Genomic DNA, 17,955 nt, shown 5'->3' on the forward strand with positions numbered 1-17,955 from the left:
GTGCTGATTATATAAAGTTCGACCTTTTTCCTCTCAATAATTCTGTTAAGTTTAAACAAAAATGTATCATTTGCATCTTAAAGTAAATAAAATACTGAATATTTTACTTTGAACTTTGAACGAATTAACGATAATAACTGTAAAGGTTGATTGGTACATGAATGATCAACCTTTTGGAATTAGAAATACGCAAAAAATTACAGAATGGAAAACAAAAACCTGCATAAACCCGTTACAACGGCGTTCTTTTTCATTGAAATTGTTTCCTTTTTCGACCTTCTGTATTATTTTAAACGTTTTAATGAAATTGTTGCAATATAATTGATAAAATGGTATTATAAATTTCAACAAATTGGTTGCATAATTTTTCTTTTTAAATAAAAAGCTATTTTGAATAAATAGATCGTCAATAGATTTTTTTGAAAACGTTTTACTCATAAAATTCATTTTAAGTCAAATCAAGAGTTATCCACTTCTGAAAATGTAGCAGAATACCTGGTACGCAAATGTATATCTCTTTCATATTACACGTTTAATTGATTTAAAATACTCACCGTAATCCAAATTTCTTACAATTTCGAAGGATCCGTTTTGCTATAAATTTTGCAATTAAAATTACAGTTACTGTAGCGCTGATGTGAATTGGCAAGCTAGAGTGTATAAAAGAGACACAATATAAAAGTTATCATAAAGCACCTTGGTGATATTTAAATTCAGCTATCATGTTATTTCAACATTAACTTTTGCATTAGAATATTTCCATTAGACTGAAACCAAGATTTTGTCAATATCTGAATGTTTATGTTAACGTTAGATTGATTGTTGTTTATTTAAAGTCTTTTTTACGGAGATAATGCAGACATTTTAGAAATCGAACAACATAATGCTATTCCGCCCACTTAGAAATCGCAATTAGGCCAAACCAGCTTAATTTTCAGTTCTAAAATTCCATCATTATTTTACCTTGCAGTATTTCTGTCATTCCTTTCGTGTTATTTTTTTAAATAATACTCTAGAAGGCGAAATACATGCATTACTATTGTACTCCTTAAAGAATTTATTCATGTCATTTCTAATTTCAGTTGGAAAAGGAAGGCAAAATCAACAAATACGTGCTAGAGAAGGAATCGATTGAAGACGAAACAGACAACGAAGAGAACACCGGAACTGTTGACAAGAGAAACCGACATTTGCGATTGTGTCTGCGACGAAACGGAAGCAGTTACATTCCATACCCTTGCTGGAGACGAGGTATATAAATATGGTCGTTACTTAATCTAAATGCAGTTTATGCTACTTTCATCAATTTTCTGTTAGATGTGACCAAAAACTGATCTCTACGCTCTCAATTCTCAATATGCTTTTGCATTTAAATTAGTATCTTTGCAAGGTTTAATTAAAAATATACTTTTATATATTTTTAGTAGTACAAATTTTATCTTAATTGACAAGTTGATATAATAAATGATAAGTAAATGTTTTGCAATACGCATTTTTACCAATCATTAAAACAGTGCAAATTCTGCATAATTTTTAATCTAATGAAAGCGAAACATACTGAGGAAAGTACAGATGCACCAGGATGCTGTTAATTAGTTTTGTTATTGAAATGGACTAAAAATCTGTCATGTGTGTATCAAATTAAATGATAAAAATATTGATTACCGCATACTACCACAGTTTAATCACAGTAATAGTAAAAAAGTACATTTAGATTTTCCTCTCCGGTCATGTTTGTTTGACGTCATTTTATTTATACCTTAGATTTTTAATCAACTAAAAGCTTAATCCATGAAATAAGTCCAACCGAGAGATAATTGTCGAAATTCATCCCGATCTGATACAATCAATACAAGTACATATAAAATACATATAGATGCAATAACAATGATTCTTATCTTAACATCATCTCAATCTACTTATGTCTCCATGAATCCAAATAATTCATTTATCATACGGAGAGGGTACTTTAATAGCATTTTACACTACTCATTCTATTTTGTAAAATATGATATCAAATCAATGGATCAATGGACGTCATACCGGCTTAATTTTCATCATACATGATTATAATTCATCACAATGCTAAAATGAAAAATTCACATTGTTGGACGGCTTCCTCATAGTATTGGAACATTCTGCGAATGAAAGGAGATGTAGTCCATTAGTCATAAACCTAAAAACTAAACTTCACATTGAAAGGTCAATTTTAGGTCATAAATCATATGGCAAGTGACTTAGTAATGTATCAAAGCTCGTCTCAAAAAATAAAATCACAAAATTACTGAACTTTGAGGAAACCCTGATCAAATGGCAAAATCAAAAATTGAAACACATCAATCGAATGGACAACAACTGTCATATTCCTGACTTGATACAGGCATTTCCTTATGTAGACAATGGTGGATTAAACCTGGTTTTATAGCTAGCTAAAGCTTCTTTTGTAATACAGTTTTATAAAATTCCATTATATTGACAATGATGTGTGAACAAAAGAAACAGACATAATAAGTAAAAACGTCCAAAAAAAGGGGTACATCAGTCAATGTTATATTATAATCTTAATCACTATAAAGACAAACAACCATTTACTACTCTTATCAATAATCAATCAAAACCATAAGAAACGAAACAAAGTATTGACCAAACAAATTTTGATGTTGTAAATGATGTAAATGCACGGCATTGGTCTAATTTTGTTTTACTAAAAGTGAAAAAAAACAATGGAGGAATCGGTCATAGATCAGAGAGAATACGATCTATATACGACAAACGTTTTACTTATTCATTTTCTTCTAACATAGGTCAATAAGACCTCTACGGATAATTAAGGTAGATATTTGAAAAGAGTAGATTTCCATCATAATGTACATGTCAACTGATAAAGGCTGCTTTCATTGGGAAAATATATGGATGAAAATGTTTTCGTTTAAACTGCAATAACTAAGATAAATATTAAAAAACACTTTTAAAAAAGAGCATATGTTGAAATTGTTGTGAGATGCAAATCTACTTTTAATCCCTCTCCACACGTCAGCACTAGTAGACAGAATACTACCATGATCGTTCCTTACTAACAGCTAATATCACTTAGTAATGTCACATATGTTTATAGTCTTTAGTCTTTTAACTCCTTTTTGCACATTTTGATAAACCCCTAATTGTATGCACTGATACCTTTTATCATTTATAGTTGTGTCTAACAAGTATATGATACTTTTATCTCAAACAGATTCAATTGATAAGAGTGTGTACATTTGAAAACGTCGATTTGATCATTGTTGAACGCCACCGGGGATCTATTAGTTGCTAACATCTTCGAAATTTGGTGTCATATAGATTTTTGTTATCTTATTAGCAATCATATCACATCCTTTAATTTGTTTATATACTTAATTTTTCGGTGAAATTCATTATTTGTTTCTGGGAAAAGTGAATGGTTATCATAGATTTATATTTGCAAATATAAACTTTTTTGTATTGGCATATTATTCTGATAATTATTTTATAGTCTCATCATGATAAAAGGAGTACATTTGATATTTTAATTGACTTTAATTGGTCGTGTTGACAACTTTATAGCAAGTGTCACTGCATTCAATTGATTTGTAAAGCGATATTAAAAAGATATTAACATGATTTACGTGTGCATAACACGTGTTTGCCTCATAAATCAGGTACTCCAGGGACCGAAAATCTTTGACGTTATAAACATTAAACGTTGAAGAGTATCGGTTGTTGGTTTAAACCGCAGTTTAAGTTAAAGTTTTGGAAGTGTTCGTCTTGTTTGTGGATATTTGTGGATATTTGTCGCTCTAATTGTCATAAAAAAACACTATGATTTCATAATAGCTTATCCTGTAATCCAGCGGTAGACGATGGCTGTTGTCTGCTATATTTGTTATCGTTTATCTTATAGTATTTATCAGGCTTTTGATTTTTTTTTAACACTCAGATTTTTGTTGATACTGGTGTCAACTATCGAAGGATGACCTGTTTTACAAATTGTTCACATCTCTTTCCTTTTTCTAGATCTCTGGAAAAGCTTTCTTGTTGGCAATCATGCTACGTCTACTTATTTTAATGTAAAAATGCATTTGTTATTTTTCTTTTGAAAAAAAAGTTTTTACCATTATAATATCTGATAAATAAAAATTTTATTTTTTTATTTTCACAGGATAAAGTTCACTTGGACTACAGATACTCACGTTCTACATATCGGAGTCATATACAATAGGGAGAAATAGTTTTCTTATTACATTGGATCAGGAATATACATGATAGATTTTTATTTTTAAAGGAACAAATGTTGTTTTACAATTATTTTGTTTTTGCAATTATTTTTAACAATTTTTCTACATGTACATAGTATAATACACACATGATCACCTACAGTGTAAGACACAACAATGAATTAAATCAGGGTTGTTTGTATCTGAAATATTTTTATATCGTTCTTGAATGAACACTTTAAATAATTGTGAAGAGACAATGAATATTCTAAATTACTTATGTGAAAAATTCCTGTATTTAAACTAAAAGTTTAAAGCTAATTTTATAATATTTTAAGCATAAATGTTTGAATAATAATTTTGTTTTTTTATCAGATTTTCTTCATTATCCAAAAAAATCTAAAACAATTAATGTTGTATACATATTTTTGTTTTAGACTCTAAACCTTACTTTGTATAGCGATGTCACTACAGAAAGTAATTACCATTTAAAACGTAATTATTATTGTCTATATACGCTTTCACCAGGATTACTCTTGTCTTAAAACAAATGAGTGCAGTAAATTGAGTTTTATATGTCAATAAATGACAAATTAATTCTTTGATATGAATTTCATTAGAATTTCATGCTTTATATAATCTTATAACTATTTCTAAATGATACAACCCAAAAGCAATAAGTTTTATTGCACGTCGACCAACTAAAATTAATCAATTAAAAAGAGCTAAACAAGTCATTCCATATTGGAAAAAAAATATATGCATTCACTAATGTGTATTGAAACATATTGTGATGAGTAATATAGTTTTTATATAGAATGTGATGATAAAAGTTATGAAAAAACATATGAATATTTAATAATTGCTATGAATTTATTGACGTGCAATGTAACTTTATGCCACTTGAGTTTTGCGTAGGACTAAGCATTATATGTTACGCTCGATTACATGATTTTAATCTTGTATATTCTGGTTGTTACGTCATAATAGGTAAAAAAAATATAAAGAAAACAATCTAATATAAAGAGATTATTAATAGAGGTTAAAATCAATGATCGTTTCTCTTGCATAAACATATCAACTTAATACTTTGAAATGTCTGTATTTTCTGTGGTTTTTACGACAATGTATCTATTTTCATCATCACTAAATGTAAAACTTGTTTGGAAATAAAATCTCTCACATAAAATTCATTCTTTGGTTCATTTATTGTGTCATTTGTTCGTATCTGGGATTTATTGCTGAAGGACATCACTTTGTTGACCAATATAACTATCAAATTCAGAGATTGAGAACTGTGTGAGTTCTCAAATCAGGATAAGGTCAAAGCTGAAATGTGGACATGGGACTGCTACCAAGGACTCCATGCATAGTCTTTAATTTCACGTTGATCTTTGATCATCTAATTTTAATATCAATTTAATTTATTTTAAAGAATCTTCAACTATATTTCTTTTGCCTCTTCTCATTTAAAGTTTCGTTAAAAGCAAAAGCCAAACATCGTGATGTACCTTGGCATACGAACCTAGCAAACGTAAATTAGTAAATACCAGAAATAGTTATGCAATCAGGTTATTTGTTCTCAGTTTAGAAACGAAGCCATAAAAATGGCAACAGTAGTATACATTTGTTCGAAAGTCATAATTCGATTGAAAAAAAAAAAAAAATTCCGGGCTATAAACTAAAACCGAGGAAAACAACGAAACAACAGACACACTGAAGAGCAACAAAAAACCAAACCACAATGCAACACACACACAAACGAACAATAAGATAACAACTGCTATTTTCCGAACTTGGTACAGGACATTTTAATAAAAAAAAAATGGTGGATTGAATCTGGTTTTGAGGCTAGCCAAAACTCGCCCTTTTATGACAATGTTGAACATAACACTAAAACGGCAATATGACATTACATAACAGGACTACAGTACAAAAAAAACCCATTCATGACAGAGAAATACACAAATAAACAATACAATAGTACATTTCGACATGCTGATAGTTATAAAAGGTACCAGACTCATAATTTAATACAAATTTTATGCAGATCGTTGCACATTTTACATTTTCACTATTTTCTCTAGCTCTGTATATATTGATTAACTAATCTAAACAAGACTTTACATTAAAACAAATTATCCGAAAATGAGATTTCGACGTATCGAATCAAAAGTACGTTAAAACGAACTACTAGATCTAATGAAATCGAGAATGGAAATGGGGAATGTTTCCAAGTGACAAAATCATGACCAAAGAGTAGATAACAGCTGAAGGCCACTAACGGGTCTCCAACGCAGCGAGAATATCCCGCACTAAGTATTCATTGGCGTTGTATTCTTCGCTTCATTCTTAGGAAAATCGGAGGTGCATAAAACAAACTTTAAAGGGAAAACGTTTCCTTTACCAATTTGTTATAACTTTTCCTTTCTTTGATGATGAACAAGCGTTATAAAAAAGAAGATGTGGTATGATTGCCAATGAGACAACTGTCCACAAGAGACCAAAATGACACAGACATTAACAGTTTAACATTTTGTTGCTTGTTTGGTTGTTGTGGGGATAATTATGAAGTATATTTTGGAGAATTTACTTGTTTCTGTTAATTTTCTATAGTTATTCCTATTTTAGGTATGGCTGTTGTGTAAAATAATTTATTCAATAATTTTATTTTCACTATTTCAACATAACTTCTCTTAATATTTATTTCTATAATAGTCATGATTATTGACTTATTAACCGGCATAATTTTATGTTTTCATCTAACCAAAATAGTCTTCTCTTCTGCCAGTAATATTATATTGTATATCAGTCCTAGGTCCTAATTTAGAATAGTCTCCTTCTGTCAAAACTGACTAAATTTGACACGAGGTCGGTATTTAAACAACTGTGTTTCCCGCTCACATATACACCGAGTGGCCACACTATTACTGGTGACCTTCGTGTTATCAAACAAAACTTCTCTGCGAAATGTCCCATAATATCATCCGTCTAAATCAATCAATAGGAAACATTTCGAAATGCCATTGTAGATACAAGTATCTTGTCTTACGGGTAGATAAATCGTATCTTCTAAAAATCAATTCTGTTTCAAACAAAACATTCTTTGAAACTAACATTATCAAGATGATTGATTTCTTGGTTGACAACATACTTGTTACGTTTTGAGAACTTGTTTTCAACAAAAAATCGTCATTTTCACTGGAATCAACTGTGCTTCTATTCTTTTCAAGCCGAAAACAGAAAAGAAAAGAATTTAGCAGTATGCTTTGACTTCACTTTCCGCTATATAGATGATGTTCTCTCACCAAATTATTCAAAACATGATGAATATGTTAAAAGCATCTTTCTATCAAACTTGAAATAAAGGATACAGCAAATACAGTTAAGTCTGTATCCTATCTTGACTTACATCTAAAAATTGACAATGGGTATCAGTTGAAAACAAAACTTTACGAAGGGGATGATTTCAGCGTCTAAATATGAACTTTATATTTCTTTGTACCAGTATTCCAGCAGCGCATGAATAAGGAGTATATATCTCATATTTGATACGATATTCCATTAACAAGGTATAAAACAAAAATGGACATCAACATCAAGTGTTAGAAAACCTGTATTTCTCCTTACCGCTTTATTTCATAATTTAAGTGCGAATTATTTTTTTATTTTATGTTACTATCATTATTTCTTCTAAGTTGATTGTTTTTCATATTCAACCTAAAATTAGGCATATTGTGCATTATACGGTAACTTACCTTATAAAATAAATAGCAAACACTTGATAGTATGACTGAAGATTTTCGTATAATGTAAACATGAAAACTTGAGAACTAAGTTTTATACATGCAGGCATGGACTAAGGCAACTAATGTTGATTTCCAGTTTTGTTTGATAACTTGTTGTTCATAGTATTTCCTATCATGCTTTCGTTGCTGTAGTGTTGCTTCTACCAATGAAGCTTTTAACCAATTAAATCATTTAGTGAAATTGAATCATTTTTTTTCAAATCTACAGATGCTATTTCGAGTTTGTAAACCGTTATGGAAAAAAAATCACAAAAACACTGAATTCTGAAGAAAAATTTAAAACGGAAAGTCTCTAGGCAAATGGCAAAATCAAAAGATAAAACACATCAAACGAATGTACCAGAACTATCATAGTCCTGACTTGGTACAAGCGTTTTGAAAAAGAATATCTCTTTCACCATTGTTCACAGGTGACAAAGGTTTCATGTACTGTTGTTTGTCTGTTGACGTTGTCAGTTCATTTCCCAAATATGAGTGTGAATGTCGTTTTTGTTTCTTTCGCATCTTTTTTAATGGTTTACTTATATATACTCTACATAGAAGGTCGATTTGGGTATGGGTGAGGGAATTTGTCTGTCAATGAAACATGAATGTATGTTAAATAGCAGTAAACATTTTGCCTGAACAAGCCACATACGGCAGGTTTTCTATTATGTACAAAGATCGTATTACTATCAATTTGAGAGACATCCTAATATATTTAAATAGGCGACTAAGTGTGTATGTTGGAGTGAGTTCTCGTTCAATGAAAAAGTGGTTTTTTTTCTTGTCAGGGAAATCCCAGTACGTCTTTGGAATGTTATTCAGAACAATATAAGCGACCGTTATGGAAAAAACCCTACAAAATCCTAATCATAACTAATGTGTTCTTTTTTTTTATCTGCTACACGAATCGTGGTAGACGTCCTTGCATTTGTAGCATTTAAGTAACACATATGTAATTCTATGTTTCTTTATATTATGCTTTATTTTCATTAGTTTATTACAGAAGACACAAAGGTGAACAATCATATGAAACGATTCTGCAACAATTTTATGATACCTATCAGTTAACGATTTAAATTTCATTTAGAGCTGTCGTTTGTCTTTTTATTCTGTTTCATTTTCCTTTTCACATTTTTACTGTGTGTTTTTTATTAATTTTTATTGACTTTTCAATATACCTATCAAATTGAGAATGGAAATGGGGAATGTATGTAAGAGACAACAACCCGATCATAGAACAGACAACAGTAGAAGGTCACCGTCAGGTCTCCAATGCAGCGAGAAATTCCCGCACCCGGAGGCGTCCTTCAGCTGGCCCCTAAACAATATATACTTCATTGTAACACAGTCAATACTGTTCGTCATAGTTTCGTATAATTACTCGCCAGTATATAATACAACAAACACATTTAAGGAATAATCGTAAACACATAATCTTTAGGTTTATGCATTTAAGGCGCAATTACTACATAAATAAGCCGCTAAAAAACAAAAAAAACAATAATAAAAACGACCTCCTCAGATGTAGATGCATGTTTTATAAGTACAATCATGTATCTCCTATACTTACAAACGTCCTCTTGTTTTATTATCAGCATAACGAAACCTTGATGGTTACATTGTGTATACCCACTTCAACCATTGACGTAATGCATATTTAATTTGAGAACAAGTAAAGCCAATTTAAGATTAATGAGATAGGACATACAGTTTGGAATTCTAGCGGACAAAAATGTTATTTCGGATAGGAAAAGTAATTTTGTAAAGATGCGAGTTAGCCATGGACCCCATAATTCTTGTAGTGATGACCTTTCTTGCCATGCTCGTGTCTATTAAACAAAACATCTCAACTCCAAGCGGACATCTAACACATCTAAAATATTAGTCCTCAGTATGGTCAGTATGGGGTCTACAACAGTAGATGTTTTGATGTCTTTTTTCTTATCATTGGGATCAACAATACTATAAGATATAAAACACCAATTCGTTTTTTGGTGACTCTTCTAGCGACCAGTCAGAAGAAGGCTGCAAAAATCGATTAAAATATAGAAATAAATTAATTTCAATGAACCATGTATGGCACTAATTTCAAATGTTTACATTGAATTAATGTTGCACATATTTAACTTCTTCACTGCAAATTACTTTCATAAACTATACGAACGATTTAATTTCAATGAAATGATAAACGGTACATTGATGGATCAATGAAACAAATGTTGTTGACAGTGCATAATCATTGGATAACAACATTCTGACATTGTTGGCTAGGTTTTTATAGCTTGAGTGTGTTGTAAGTCCTATATACAATATCACGTGGCTTGTATGATATAATCATTGGTATAATTGAACTTTGATATAGATTTGCGGACTAATTCTGGTAGTTTTTTAGTTGCCACTTCCGTTATACTTCACACATTTTCAAATGTTCGTAAGATATTATCAAAAACAAATGATGTACAAAGGTCTTTATATATATTTATCACAAAGTTAAAAAGATTGAAAAGGTTAAGCTAGCTATAAAACAAGGTTTAACACGCCAGTTTTGTTTTCGGCCTGTACTTAGTCATGATAATTTTATGACAGTTGTTGTTAACTTGTTCCGTTGGTTTACAGCATTTGATTGTTTTGGACTTCCCCTTTTTTGAAATTGCTTCTGGGTTCAATATGTTGCTTACATTATTTAACACTTAAGTATTTAGTACTTAAGGAATACCGTTAAACTTTGACAAGGTAACTGCCTTTCGATCTTGATGTCGCGATAGTCAATCCAGCGTTATGGAATTTTAACATCATAGAAAGTAGACAAGTTTTCACTTATTTGTTTAGTCCTTTAGTTGCATTAACCGATTCTTTTCCAGCGGTTGACAAAAGTATACCATTTATACCTCAACAGACAATACTGAGATGAGCATTTGTATATAGCTATAGAAAGATGTAGTACGAGTGCTTATGAGAAAACTTTTCATCCAAGTCACAATTTATAAAAGTAAGCCATTATAGGTCAGGGTGTATTATACATGTATTATAACAGTTGTTGCTTAAATTGGTTGATTGGTTATTTATATGTGATGCATCATTTCGGAAGAGTATCATAATCTTAGTGCATTTATGAAATCTTTCAACAAATCTTAATGACAGTCATTAAAGTAGTCTATTGCAAATTGGACTTTAATCGCCAAAACAATATGTAATTTATCTCGAGTATACTTTCCTGAAGCTATTGTTATCTCTCATACGGTATTCTGCAAAAAATTACTTGTTTCACATTTAAAAAAAAGGTGAACATTTTATGTGTGAAAGGGCATATCATGAGGTATAAGCGCAGCTATTACTGGAAACATGGATAAAAATAGTATTTACAATTAAAAACTCACGAGAAGAAAAAATAACTCCATGTATATTTTCAATAAATACAGTTTATTTGCTTTGGGAATATTTCACTTAGGTAATCATGCATTTTATAAATATTTAATTACAATGTTGTTCAAATGTGTCAATTACAAATAAATGCGAATGTTTATGAGAAAAATCGAATTGACGGAATATTGTCCTTTCAGTTTCATAGCAAATATGAAATAGTTACACAATCAATAAACAAATGTTATAATTAAAATGGTTTAAAGAGAAGCAAATTCAATAAAACATTCAAGTCAATGAAGTACATCATCGATCACTTTTGTCAAACTAATTGTTGTAAATGAAACTATTTTTTAGTAAAATCTTGTATATTCAACTGGTTGTACCAGAATATATTTTGAAGAAAATTTACAGTTTTACTTTAGTATCATTTTAACTTTTAACATGTTATTGCTCATTCGTATCAGTGAATGGTGAAAATCAAAACCCTACAAGATGGTCCAATCCTGTCTTGTGACAATATCTTTTATTTTATGTGAGAAATCACCAATTCAAATTGACTAATTGAACTCTTAACGCATTTTCAGTACAATAGATGAACACACACAAATTAATTGAACAATTGTTTTAGTGAGGTTCGTGTTGCTCAGTCTTTAAGTTTTCTTATGTTTTTGTACTTTTGTTTGTATGTTTGTCTTTTTTAACCATGGCGTTGTAAGTTTATTTTTGACTGTTTTTGTTATCTTTCGTCATGTTCGTCTCATCTTTGAACCAGAAACGTGAGTCGACCATGATGCATAGAGTTGAAATACAGACTGCAGCTAGTGGATATGTTAGATACCAATAAATTTTCAGCGTTGCAGAGCCTACACGAGACATTGGCGTCAATCTGACAACCGTATTTATACATCCTGCACAGCCAAATAGAGGCTTGTTCAGCATGGGTTTTATGAAGGATGGGAGAAGTCAAGGTGACAAAATTTCAAAACCCTAGTGAACACTTTGTGTTTCAGTTATTACAAATAAGTTAATTCTTTAAGCATATCTCAGTTTCGGGCTTTCTACTTTATTAAGCATTGTAATGAAATCCAAACTCTATCTCCGATTAACTGTACGAAGAAAGACAACCTAATTTCCTTATCCATAATATTCATACCTCTGTTAATTCTTAAAAGCGTAACAATATTTATCTTTTAGTTCCCTTCAATATGAGAATACAAATGTTTTTTTTTTAGATTATCTAGACTTTCTAGTGAAGGTTATTCCCACAACAAAGTCATACATACTGAAATCGAGACCACACTGGTTTTATTTTACTTTAAATATGAGAATGAATGTGTTTATCTGCACTTGTTTTCTATAAAATCAGTATGAAAACAGTACTGAAACCAATCAGTACAGAATTTATAGAATTAGTTATTACAAAGTTTTTGTTTTATGATAAACAGTACAATGAAAAAAAAAAGTTAGACGAACTAAAATACTGGAAAGATAAAAGTTACTGATGAGAATCATTCTCCTTTGTGAAAATATAAGTTGATCATGTACTGCGTAATGAATTTGATAAACTGAATAGGTAATGTTTTATATTTTTTTGAATTCTAAATAACTGGATAAACAATAATATTCTGGAGACCAGTATAACGCATGTGTACTTTGTAATGATTATTTGTTTATAAACCATTTGAAATTGACACTGAGGGTCTTTACAACAACAGAGATGATTTTCGTTTTCTTATTGTATACTCTCTCTGTCTCCGCAGTTCATCGTTCCAACAGTGCCTGCATCAGGAGGATATATATTTCAGTTGATATAATATTCCATGTTTTACGAATGCCAAGGTTAAAATACAATACAGTTATCTCCATTTTAATGCCACATATTAAAATAAATGTCATTTAATAAATATTTTGGCTTAAAAATGGCATAAATGAAAAAGTCCGCGAAACTGTTGCATCGTCTTTAGCGTCTAAACAATGTGACGTCATATGTATACTCTGTATGGAAGTTTTAAACATGAATACTTAACGTATTTTGTTTTCTTTTCGTACTCTTCACAGTTGGAAAGCAGGTCACGGTTTGACCCCAAGTTTATCAGCAACAATAGAGTCACGTGACCGTGAAAATTCATTAAAAAAACGGATGAGACAAACCTCATTTTAACTCATTGAATACTATTGTCGTAATAAAAACTTATTGACCTAACTAATCTTGAGTATCCATAGTTTATTCTCGTCAAAGCTCACACATCAAATCAAAGTCCTTTATTCTTTATTTTATCTGCAAACTTGGAGTTTGGGTGAAAATTGTCAAGTCTCCTGAACGAAAAATCTAAATATTTACGAGGAAACTAAAAATGATGGGCTGAATTTAAATTTAATAAAGCATCTCATTAAGACAAACACTCGATATGAATATCTCGGCAATAGAATGTTGGATACGCAAACGTCAAATTGATTTCAAACCGAAGCGGTGGTTTTTATGCCGATTTGTGCAAGTGGTTATCTCCCCTTAATATCACCAGTCAAAAATAAAAACCCAGCAAAATGCATAAAAATTAAAAAAGGAGTTTACTTTACAAAAATTAGAAAGAAAATAAACGAAACTCGATTTATAACTATGTTATGATAATATAAAGAAGAGATACTTCCCCCTATTTTTCAGAGAAGGACTAAATGTAAATATTAAAAGACAAAATATTACTGCAATGCTGCAGTAAAAAAAAAAAAAACAATTCAGAAATGTGGATAATGACATCTACATGTAAAATTAAAAACCTAGCTATATTGAAAGAAATTAGATCTGGCGGATGAAATATACTACATGTAATTTTTATATGTGGGATCATTCCTAGCAGAATTTTTTAAAACACTTCTGATTATATTTAATGCAATAAAACATAGTTTATACAATTTCAATAATCTTTCTGAAAATTGATATAATTATTAAATAAATAGTACTGATCATATATATTTTATATTCTATAAAGTGTGACCAAGAGTCACAACAAATTTCTTCAAATTAAGAGAGTCTTTAAACTCAAGCCTATGTTTCTTAGTTGAACAGTAAAATACAAAAAAGGGATTTATAAGTTTTATACCAAAAATATTGACAGAAATTCTGTAAAAAAATATGCTTTAAATTATAAGTGAAAGTGACACAATTTTGAATTTCAGAATCATTATTATTGTAAAATTAAACTATTAGATTAGCTTGCACAGTAGCCCTTAGTCTTATTTCTCAGAGTATTTTATAGATTATGAAAGTAAACTTTTTGGAAAAAATGGGGCTTCTTCTCTTGAACAGGTTGCTGTATCAGCTTCTTTAAATAATTACATATTTATAAACAAAGTATTGTATATATACTTTACCTGAATACTAGTAATAGGAAATGAAATGAAACTGGTGGGACAAATTTTGTGCATTTTATTTCAATAATGATCAAAGATGCTTAAATTTGACTTGAATAAATTCAATTTTGTAAGAACACATTTCTATGAATAAACTTCTTGTTTGGCTGACTTGGCTTGATAAGCTAGTTTTTGCTTTTATTACTATAAAATTGAGAATGAAAATATAGCTTACTAAGTAAAGAGATAATAATATAAGCAAAATTTTATTAACTGACCTTCATTTTCTTTTTTCATATGTTTTTTTCCTAAAGAATTTTCTTTGCAATGCATTTTCTATTGCTATTTTTGTGCTTTTGTCCATCCATACAGTAGGCTATCAATAATTTGTCAGATCTGTCAGAATTTTCCAAGACGTTTAGCTTTAAACGCAATAAAGAAGATCTTTGTTTGTTGTTTCACTTTTCTAATGTGTAAATTTTTACTATGCACATGACCCTGACACATATTTTGTTATAAACGTTACATGACGTATGTTGAAAAAAGAAAACAATGTCACCGTCAATTTGTGTAGGGGATCAAAAGGGGTTTTAGTTACTTTAAAATACAAGTATCGTATGGAATTGTGAAAATCCACAACTTTTAATCAAAATTTCATTCATGTCTTTAATAAAATCAGTATTTTAGAGCACTTTGAAACAGGTACAATGAAAAGAAGCTAAACTTTACTGTTTTGAAGTAGAAACGTAGCTAAAACCAGATGAAAATTGACATGGCTGGTGGTCACTAAAATTGATGTATAAAAGTAAAAAATGATGGCTTCAAAACAGTGTATAAATTTGAAATAGGTTTCCCGGTTTCATTTAAGATTATAACCGTTCTTTTCTGTATTTGGATACGCAAACGTCAAATTAGGAAAAATCGATGTTTTTGGCGAACAAAAAAGATGGCTATTTTTTGTTAGAACTGACAGGATAAAGGAATAGCAATAACAAGCTATTTTTTGTAATGTTTGTATGTCGTAAAGAAATTATATTGGTCACAAAACCTACAAATTTTAAAATTTAATTGTAATAAAAGCATGACAAGTTGCAAAAAATACTTTAACGTCAATCTTTTAGCCGATTGATTTGGCGGACTTTTTGACGTTACGGACGACTGTAGCGCCACCTAATTAATTCCCCCTGCTATTGTTGCTGATAAAGCTTGACGACAACGGACGTTTCCAAGGACTTGCTTTCCAACTGTTCAGAATGGTTTCAATATATACAAAAAGAAGATTAACCCTCTTGCTGCCGACCGTTTTTCAAGGTTGCATTTCATATGCCGGAAAATACGACAGCTCAACGTCTGTGACGTAACATGCCAAACAACAACGTCATTCGATATATGACGTCACGACAAAATGACCACTACATTTGGGACCAATTGGAGAAAAACATAACCCTGTTTATTCTTCCGTATTTTAATTGAAAGAGATACAGCATTGATAAGAAGCTTGCATAAATTTATCCATGGACATATGTGTCCCTCCGGCACTGCCGGTTTGGACATATGTGTCCCTTCGGCAGCAAGAGGGTTAAGGGGCTCAAAATGTGACTATCTTGTTTATTTTTTTGAGAAATCACATACCCCAAAAAAATCGGAATTCTAAATGGTGGCTTTTTTAGTTACGGACAGTTAGAACGTGGAATCTAACCCCTCAAAATATTTGTGAACTTCCAATGAAAATAATCGTTACAAACTAATTGTGCATTAGAATGTTGTTTTTGCGACGCCGAATTAAGACTTATCGCCAAAAGATTCCGTTTTCGACAGATTTTTATCATTCAAACTTATTTGACTTGAAAACGAGTTCATGGACCCCTCTGTTTTAAAATGCCATTTGGTTTTATTACGTAAGAAGATTATGTGTGCCAGTTTTCATAAAAACGTAAATAGTGCAATTTTTTTAAATTTGATAAATATGCAGCAAAAAATGACGGTTTTTTTACTACATTCGTGGACATTTGATAAATATGAGGTATTTGAAAAACAAATTGCACAAATTCAAAGGACATTGATGAGGCCCCTCATGGGGGGTCCTAGTAATCACATAATCACCATTTTTTTTGCCAATATAATCACATAATCATTAAATATTTGCTTATCTTTAGTAATCAAATAATCATAAACTAAAAATACAGTCCTAGGTAATCAAATAATCATGAAATATTTGGCTTAATAATCAAATAATCATTAAAAAAACGGCCAAGTAATCACATAATCAAAAACCCCATGAGGGCCCTCATTGATATAAAATAGAAATTACAGATAATTTAACAAAAAACATGTGTTTTAAACAAAAAAGTTATGCAATTCTTTCAAAAGGAAAAATACGTCAACAAATCCGAATTTTGGACAAATATATAAAATTTCTACCCAATTTTGCACAAAGAGTAGCACATGAAGGTATATTTTTGTTACATATTTGATTTTATCAGGCAAAAAATTGCCTCTATGCATTTGTCAGTAAAATTTAAATATGAGATTAAAACTGTATCGTATGCCCTTATCCGTACTGTTTCGATAAGAGTGACAATGACGAGGTTTTGTAAACGAAATTCATTGACAAATCTTGTGTACTGGGGATAAGGGGTACTCTAAGGGTAAATACAATGCATATCATCTGAAAGATAAACTTTTCATGAATCGAATAGTGTATGGAACAAAACTTTTGAGACTGAATTGACAGAGAAATAAGAGTTTTAAGCGGGGAGGTGAAAAAAGTAGTTGGGTACCTTCTCGTAAATATACGTTGATAGTGGATCTTCCAATGGATAGAAACAAGTGCCTGTGAAACGAACTATTAATGTATACCCTTCCGAGATTGCTTTATATAATAATAAAAATACATGGAATAAGAATACTTTATTAATTCAATTATGGACCCTTGTGGGTTTTAAATTTCATACAATGATTACAATGATTTGTGTTATAACAATGAAATGATAAAATGAAATGCATCACAATAGAACAGTGAACAGTTATTGCATGCACATGGAAGAGAAAGTAATATGGGAGACAATCAATTTCTGTAAGGATTATTCCCCTTTAAACAGATATGGTGTTTTGAGCACCATAAAAATGAAATGCAGCCCCAACTGATTAGATATAAGGGTATTTTCTCCCATGTACACACAGCAACCAATAATAGATATTTATGTATATAATTATAT

At 30.5% G+C, this 17,955-nt stretch overlaps 1 protein-coding gene across 1 annotated transcript in view; it reads left to right on the forward strand.

Moving 5' to 3' along the window:
- The window catches only part of LOC139513532 (uncharacterized), a 31,682-nt gene extending 26,261 nt beyond the window's left edge, over positions 1-5,421 (forward strand). The window contains exons 4-5 of the mRNA XM_071302133.1: positions 1,083-1,251; positions 4,178-5,421. Coding sequence (XP_071158234.1) covers positions 1,083-1,251; positions 4,178-4,182 — 174 coding nt within the window. The 3' untranslated portion in view covers positions 4,183-5,421. The remainder of the gene's footprint in view (positions 1-1,082; positions 1,252-4,177) is intronic.
- The last annotated feature ends 12,534 nt before the right edge of the window (positions 5,422-17,955 follow it).

The sequence above is a fragment of the Mytilus edulis genome, chromosome 2 (assembly GCF_963676685.1).
Source record: "Mytilus edulis chromosome 2, xbMytEdul2.2, whole genome shotgun sequence".
In the NCBI taxonomy this organism is placed as follows: Eukaryota; Metazoa; Mollusca; class Bivalvia; order Mytilida; family Mytilidae; genus Mytilus; species Mytilus edulis.